General features: G+C 39.3%; 1 protein-coding gene across 1 annotated transcript in view; it reads left to right on the forward strand.

Moving 5' to 3' along the window:
• The window catches only part of LOC145782949 (roundabout homolog 1-like), a 28,582-nt gene extending 19,818 nt beyond the window's left edge, over positions 1 to 8,764 (forward strand). Inside the window, exons 17-24 of the mRNA XM_082594708.1 lie at positions 4,591 to 4,716; positions 4,895 to 5,104; positions 5,551 to 5,718; positions 6,278 to 6,385; positions 6,826 to 6,956; positions 7,561 to 7,679; positions 8,488 to 8,656; positions 8,748 to 8,764. Coding sequence (XP_082450834.1) covers positions 4,591 to 4,716; positions 4,895 to 5,104; positions 5,551 to 5,718; positions 6,278 to 6,385; positions 6,826 to 6,956; positions 7,561 to 7,679; positions 8,488 to 8,656; positions 8,748 to 8,764 — 1,048 coding nt within the window. The remainder of the gene's footprint in view (positions 1 to 4,590; positions 4,717 to 4,894; positions 5,105 to 5,550; positions 5,719 to 6,277; positions 6,386 to 6,825; positions 6,957 to 7,560; positions 7,680 to 8,487; positions 8,657 to 8,747) is intronic.

Below are 8,764 nucleotides of genomic sequence, written 5' to 3' on the forward strand. Positions count from 1 at the left end.
ATTACCGAATAAATAAATAAAAAGACTTCCCATTGTTTATACTTGGCTTTGTAAAACTAGAAATCGTTTGCTTGTAGTAGGCTATAGCCTACGCCAAAATAATTCGTTTTTTAAAAATTGTCATTTTGTATTTCGCTTGAATAAACCAAGTTTTCTTTAAGGTTTTCTTTAGGGCTGTTTTCTTTAAGCGCAAAATCGGTTTAACAACTACTTTAGTAGTAGTAGTCCAGTTTTAATCCGGTGATGTCCCCGTTACCGAGGGTGGCCGGATGCACCTCCAAAGTCCAAATGCCGCAATCGCCTTCACACCCTGCCTCCACTGGCACATCGATCTGTCTATCGCGTCCTCTCTTGTTAAGCCCACCTTGCTGCTTTCAATCAATCAATCAATCAATCAATGTTTTATTTGTCAGTAACAGGAACATAGGTACATGTTTGAAATATGCAATATACACACTGTAGGGTGGTCCTTATTTGTCAACTTTTGAATTTTTAAGCGGGCGCCCTCTCAAGCTGTTCCAATTTGGTTAAAATGGAAAACCTCAAATTTTAAAAAAAAAATCATCGACGTCTAAGGTATGCTCAAAGAGCTTAAACTTTCTACGCATAACAGCTTAAGTCGGTAATAGCATTGAGGCATGGGTGCACATGTGTTACTGCACTTTCATTCTACTGTGGGCTCGCATATATCAAATGAGAAGTTAATAACGATAGTTATTATAGGGGGATCCTTATTTCAAATCTTTCAAACTATAAAAAGTTTTGGCATTTCTTTTCCACGCCGTGATCACGAGATAGACACGCCGAACACATGTGCAGCCAAATCGTACTGAGTGATGTCACAATGCTATGTCTGCACTCTGCGCCGTGTTTTGCCTGCTGAGTAGGCTACTGAATATTGTAGCAGCCTGATTAATAATAATATAATAGTCTTGTTTTTTTCAGGTACTGTAAGCGTTAATGGCAGAATCTACAAGAAAACAGTCTGAGATAGTTGGGCCAGTGAAGGATGAATTTACTGGCTCAAAATTGCCATCTGTGCATGATGCTCTCGCCGTGTACTTTTACCGGCTAAAGATCATGAAGGAAACAAAAAGGGAGGCAGCCAAGCATACTATCCAGAAACTTTTCGCATACTGGAGCCGAGCAAAGATTCCAGTACGGGATGAAAGAAGAGCAATTAAGAAGTTGGATGGTCTTATCACAGCATGGGAGAACCTAAAAAAGAATAAGAATAGAAAGACCGACACGCAGAAAATGAATGAAGAAATCTTCACTGCAGAATATCCAAATTTGTTTGATGTTTCTCATGGCAATGCTCTCGAAATGATTGACATTCAAGAGGACATAGAATTTTTGGTTGCTCAACGGGAACCTGGCAGGAGGGGGTATATGGCAGGATTGGACAAGAAGCTGAAGAAAAGAGAGAATGAAAAGGCAACAAGAGTGAAACAAATGAAGAAACGGAAAATTGCTAGTGACGAAGCCAGGAAGGAACTGTTTGATAAAGTTGTTCTGGAGAGCAGCTCTTCTTCAAGTGAAGAGGATTCACAAGAAGACGAAGATTTCATACGACCTTCATCGTCTGACTTCAGACCTTCACCTCTTCAAAAACGTGGCAGAAAGAAAATTTTTAAACCAGATGTCCTTGCTTCTCTTGACAGAGGTAGGATCAGCGATAGGCATGCAGTTCACACTGTAGCATCTGTGCTATCTGCAACAGGTTTGAATCTATCAGAATTTGCTATTAACCGCTCTTCTCTTCGACGATATCGCAGAAAGTATCGTGAAGATAGGTCAAGGGACCTGAAAGCAGCGTTTCAGAGTTATGGAAAACCACTAACAATTCACTGGGATGGAAAGCTGATGCTTGATTTGACAGGAGATGAGAAAGTTGATAGACTGCCCATTATAGTTTCTTCTGATGGCGTTGATCAGCTTCTAGCAGTACCTAAACTTCCATTTGGAACAGGACAGGCCATATGTGATGCCATAATCCAGACTGTTGATGAGTGGAATATCAGGGAAGACATTAAGGCCTTCAGCTTTGACACCACAGCAGCCAACACTGGGCGACTTAAAGGAGCTTGTGCACTTCTTGAAGCAAAACTTGAACATGATGTTCTGTATCTGGCATGCCGCCACCATATTCATGAGATTATACTTGAGGAGGTATTTTCGTCTTGCTTTGGCCCTTCATCTGCCCCAGAAATACAGCTTTTCAAGAGGTTTAAGCAGTTCTGGCCTAAGGTTAAGCATCATGACTACACTCCTGGAATTCAGGATGAAGTTGTACTGGCTGAATTGGATACTGAAACTCAGCAGAGGGTGCTGTCCTATGCCAAGGAGCAGCTAGACAGCAAACATCCCAGAGATGATTACAGAGAACTTCTCGAAATCACGATTATCTTCTTAGGGAGATTTCCACCTGAAGGGATAAGATTCATGAAGCCTGGAGCCATGCACCGAGCAAGATTTATGTCTCGTCTCATTTACACCATGAAGATATTCATCTTCCGAAACAGTGGATTTTGCCTGACTAAACGTGAGCTAAAGGGTCTCAAAGACCTATGTATCTTTGCAGTGAAGTTCTATATTAAAAGCTGGTTTTCTTCTCCTCTTGGAATTTCAGCTCCAAAGAATGACCTCCAACTAGCTAAAGAATTGTTGGCATCTGGTGACCAAGTATCACTCGCTGCCCTAAAGAAACTGAAACGACACTTTTGGTACCTGTCTGAAGAAGCTATTGGATTTTCATTCTTTGATGCCTCCATTTCCTTAGAAGACAAGAGAAAGATGGTTCAGGCATTAGTTGAACAAGGAGCAGAACATCCAGCCAAACAAGTCAGTTTGTCAGACCAAGACATACGAACGAAGGAGATCCCTGACTTCGTCACAAAAAACACGAAGAATTTCTTTGAGACTTTGAGTATTTCAACTTCATTTCTAGAAGAAGATCCTAATTTATGGCCCAGTTTGCCAGCATTCATTGAGGCCCAGAAAACTGTTGGAACACTTCGTGTTACGAACGACACAGCAGAGAGGGGTGTAGCCCTCATTCAGGAATATAATGGGTTGCGGACAAAATCAGAGGAACAAATACAATTTATCCTCCAAGTAGTGGCTGAGCACCGAAAGAAACTGCCCTACATAACTAAAGCTGCTCTTGTTGAGAATGAGAAAGACAGACTATTGTAGAAGAGTAAAGAGACATTCGTCATATTGTTTTTTTGTAGAACATTTGATAACCGCTAACATTTTGTGTTACCGGTATCGTATTAATTGGATTCAGCCACGTGAAATTTCGTTTGCATTGAGCATACCTTAATTTTCGTTTAGAATAGAAAATATTTTACAGTAAGTGTTTTTACATCAAGTGGAATCAATGTAAGGGGCGCCCATACAATTTCCTCCAACTTAAATTTTTGACTACATATAAGGACCACCCTAACAGTACAAAAGTTACACAAGTTCCCATACCGACAGGGAGGCAACGAGACGACCATACGGTCTACTAGTCAATTGCCACCCTTTCTTCCTCAACTTGCCTTTTCCACGTTTTCTTGGGTCTTCCTTGTTTTTTACGACCCTCCACTCGCAACTCCAGCGCTCTTCTCAAAACATCATCTTCATCCCTTCTCAAAACATGCCCATACTACCTCACTCCATTTGCTTTCGCCAACTTATCAACATTTTCATTCCACCCAAGCAAGTTCATAAGTTCTTCAGTATTCCTTTTGTCCATCAGCTTCACACCACACATTGCTCTCACCATCGCTCTCTCAGTTCTTCTTAAAATCGCCAATTCGTTTTCCCGTAAGCACCATGTCTCACTTCCGTACAGCATTGCAGATCTCACACAACTAGTATAAATTTTTCCCCTCATTTTCAACGGAAATCTTCTACCACATAACAACTCTCGACACTCTCTGAATTTCACCCAACCAAACCTTACTCTTGCAGTCACTGCCGCTTCACAACCACCACTGGCATTCAATCTATCTCCTAGATAGCAAAAGGCATTCACGGATTCAACTTCGTCATTCAGCTTTTCAACAGGACCAACCATTTTAGTGATGAAAAAATTACTCGGTTAATAAATTAATGTTCCTAGTTGGACTGGAAGGTCTCGTTCCGTTCAATTCAGTTTGATTTCGTTTCTGACCAACAAAGCGAAAACAATGCTTTTCTACAATATAGCGGCAGAGGTCTCTGTATAACACAGTAACAAAAGATGTTCGACACTGCAACAAGGCACAAAGTAAACCTACAAGAATTCGGCATGGTCGCAACTTGCAGTACGCTCACTGATGCTTTCAACTGCTAACGTGACGGAGACGCAATCACAAAAAATTCAAAGTTTAAATTTGTAGCTTGAAACTTTCACTTGCAAAGTTTTCCTCAAAAGCGAAATGTTATTGAAGTGTGTTGCTGAACTGCACTTGACGAGAATCGACACAATAAAATGGCTGCATACTGACCCTTGCAAGTTTAAAATCCTAAAATATTCAATATTCACGGCATTTCCGTTTCCTGTATGATATTTTTCTTCATCTTATCTTGATATAAATTTCAATTTTGGATCAATAGGAACGGTGAAATTGAAAATTACGTACAAAAACATTCACTTGGAGCTGTGCTGGCAAACCAACCGAGCTTCTCTTACGTCACCAATCAATTGACTTGCAAAAGTGATATACCTCCGCAATTTACCAGGTAAGATTTTTCCCTTCGATAAACAAAAGGTTGAATAGCGTAGTAGGATAATGCGATTTTTACTTAAATAGAAAACTTCTTGACATGTGGGCATAGTTACTCCTTCGAAAGCTGCGTTTGCCTTTTATTAGGCCGCCAATACATTAGCATTGCTCTTTTTAAATTTTTAAATTTTCAGAGCAAATTTATCCACACAAGCCAGCCTCCCTTCACAACAGCTTCACTACCACCACCGCTTGATGGCTAGAAGCAACAATGTATCCGAACTGGAGGCAAACTTTGAAGCGAGCCAATACCTCGGCTCCACGAATAATATTCACGGCTCAGAAAGCCTTCCTCCCCCGCCACCGAGTCCACCGTTGTCCCAAAGAACGTGGATTAGCGACAGGTACTTTTGTGTTTCAAGAGATTGTATGCGTTAGTTTATGAGTTGAATTAAATTAACCTACCGATACGTTTATCAATGGATTCAGCTGAGAATTCGTGGATAAACACGTGACTTTCATAAATCATCATTCACTAATTATTGCGATTAACGTTTACCGAAATGAATAGTTTTCTTTGAACGTTCTGGTGTAGGCTACACGACTGCGCTTTTGTAGGTCTACACGGCTGCGTTTATACTGTCTGCTTAGTGAAGCGCCGAGAAGACCGCGTATCTGCGATGGATATAGCGCTATACAAAATCACACATTATAAACATTTAACTCAACAAAACTAGGAGCCAAAACCGACAGGCAAGGTTTTTCCACTTAGAACAAGCCTCTATATTACAATCTACAGTATAATTTATTGTCTGTAACTTAACCGAATAAAAGAACTCATTGCACGCAGAAGCCATGTCAGTAGTAACTTCCAATCTACGGGGTCATCACGTTCAGGTCAAAGGTCACGAAGGGTGGTGCGTGAAAACAAGTTGACCAATGAGTTGGTTGGAAAGCAACACTTAACAGACACGGACACTGGTATAGACTCTCCAGCCAACACTCCCTCCACAACAAGGTATCGTGTACAGCTCTACACTTAAATCACTTTTAAATCTTACACTTACACTTTTAAATCTTACCGGCTCCCGGTGTTAGCATGTCATCAATGCTCAAATTTGTTGGTCGATATTGCACAGTCAAGCATAGGAGTAACTTATGCGCTGAAAACATTGACATTACTGCAAGGTTAGCAACTAATCTAACCCATTGGAGTGTTGCTTTACGTAGTTTATTGCAGCATGCTTTAGAGCATCAGTCAGACTTTTCTCATTTTCAGCCGTCAACGTTTAAAAGCACAAAATAGATATAAAGTCTGACTGATGCTCCAAAGCATGATGGTTGGACACTCTTTGTTAGTGCAGCTTTAAATGACATACTTGAATGTCAACATGAGCATTTGACTTCTTTTCACCCCATTTACTCACAATCTTCAACAGCCACAAGAACCATTCGTCTCGTCATACACAAAAATAGCCCTATTTTTTTAGCCAATGGTGTAAAAATTACCAGATATGACGCGCAGTGTACAACGTTGAATGTAAGTGTAATAATGTTTTTTTTAATCAAATATTTAGACCTGAGGATCTCTGCAGAAACAGTTCTCCTGCTCCACCTACTCTTCCAGTCCGCGGATCCTCCAACTTATCCTATGGTTATCCGCCTTGGCAATCTGATCTCAAAAAGTAAAAAAATATATGCCTGATTTTCATCGTTTGAGATTGTAGAAATTTTTCTGCTTGGGTTGTTTTTTGCCATAGGGTCACATCACCATTACGATGAAATGAAACTGAGGAAAATGTTTCTGAAAACTGATGAAGGTCTCATTGGAAGGTCAATTCTGACAGTTAGTTTTTTACACCAGTAACGACTTCAACCCCTGACACAGACCTGGTTATCGAGATAGACAGAGTAAAGTTTTCTCTTTTTGGAGTGTTGTTGTTGTAAAATTCATCCATTAGGTGCCACTGAATGGACAACTTTCCTTGAAAAACTCTTTTCCATTAGAGCTATTGGGGCGGAGTGAGGGATAAATGACGATTTCAAGTTGATTAATCTAACCACTGTAAAACTATCCTAAATCTAGTTTTGAGTGTTTATGAAATCATGTTTGAAATTAAACCAGAAATCCATCATCAATCCTCGGCTACATTGGTGACCCATCAGAAGGAGACACGAATTTCGAATACGAAAGATTCGTCCAACTGCAAGGACAAAATTTTTCTGGCAACCACAATCCAACAAACGGTTTACGGTGTAAGTCCTAAAAGACTCTTCAGTTCACTCTGTCGGTACCAAGCTAGAAAATCCTTTTTTATATTGTTTCCGTTCTCAATGCTGGCGTTTGGACAACAATTTCTTCTCCTTAATATTGTTGTAGTTAAAATCGATTTTGTTGGAGCGATAGTTTCTTCAAATTAAACGCACTTTTTTATGTGTGTTATAAATTGCATCTTACTTGCATGCGGAAATACTGATTTTTTAAGTTGAGATTCCGGTGTCATTTTCTTAGGTTGTTTTGCTTCAACTACTCCTCGAAACTGTGCGTAAGAAATTAGCCGACAAAAAGATAATTGTCGGCTGATTTCAAATTACGTTTTAACAGCTCCATTTCATCTAAAGTGGTAAGCATACGGAGAATAGAATACATGTGAAAAAAATACGACTTTTCTGTTGGTTGTGCCTTAAAAAAAACTGTGCCAACCAGACTTAGCACAAACTAACATTGATTAACCAAGTTCACATCTGTACAAACGTTCTGGTAATGTTTGTTGCATGTTTCGAAAATACAGAAATGCAGCACGGTTTAATCACATAGGTTTGCTTTTCTGGACAAGCTTCGACTTGCCTTTATTTTTAGTGACAAACTCGTCGAATGTAAGAATCCATCTCCCAGAATTGCATGTCAATGACCTACCTTACGACATTGAATCACTTACGTCTGGTGAAGATTCTTTTCACATGGAATCAGTATCTCAGGTTCAAAAATTATTTTGTTGTCAATTTGCCAAAAACAATAAATGGATAATTAATTAGATAATTATAAATTACCCTTTTCCGATAGCTTCCCATTCGCACTGACAACAAGTATTTTTGGAAGCTCGCTTTACCAGCGGTGTTTAACTAGCAGAGAACTTCCCCTTAGTGGGGAATTACAAGAATTGCAGATGATAAATAATCACCTGAAGAAGTGAAAGTACAGTATGTAATGAAGCTATACGCAAGGTAGGTTACTTAGGAATTTCACCAATGTTATATATATTGTTGGAGAGTGCGTGAAGAACGTTGATGCCAATGTCACCCAGTGCTTTTATCATTTCAGTGCTTTTTTCGTCTGGGCCTAATGCTTTATTTGATTTTGTTTTACTTGAAAAGAATTTAATTTCATTTTTTTAAAATAGTTAGGCCTGAAAGCAGTTCAGAGAATTCATCAATTAAGGAGAAATAACCTAAACATCTGCCTTTTCCCATTTCCACCTTGTATGCTTGTGTTATTTGGTTGAATTAACATTTCGTAACAATTAGTCAATTAGCAATTTGTGTAAAAGAAGCTGAAAATTTAAATGAATTAAAAATTCGCTTGAAAACGTTCTATTTCACTGAACATTATGACTGAAAGTATCGTAGCCTATTAATTATCACCATTGTCATGTAGGCCTACAGCGTCCTGAAGCATAGTTTGCACTGTGGAAGTGGCGTTATATAAATATTGCTATTATTTCTATTATTATTATTATTAATTAAACAGGAATCGTTGACACTTATTTTATCGACAACTTAATTTTAGGTTGGTAAGAATTTTCCTCATGAAGACCAAGCATCTCCTCGTCACGGTTGTACTTCAAAATCACGTGAGAAGAATGTGAAAGAACACTATTCAAAAGCAGGTCGTCAAATCCGTCCAGACAACCTTGAGGAAAACCAACAAAAGTTCAACCCTATCATACCAAAACCCAGTAAGAGACACGCAGGAAAGTCGAGACGGCCTAAAAAAAACTTGAGCAGTACAAAACACGTGACTAGATCGTCACGTCATCATCATTGCAGAAAAGACCACGGAGTGA

This window comes from Aplidium turbinatum, chromosome 14 (assembly GCF_918807975.1).
Source record: "Aplidium turbinatum chromosome 14, kaAplTurb1.1, whole genome shotgun sequence".
NCBI classification, from domain to species: Eukaryota; Metazoa; Chordata; class Ascidiacea; order Aplousobranchia; family Polyclinidae; genus Aplidium; species Aplidium turbinatum.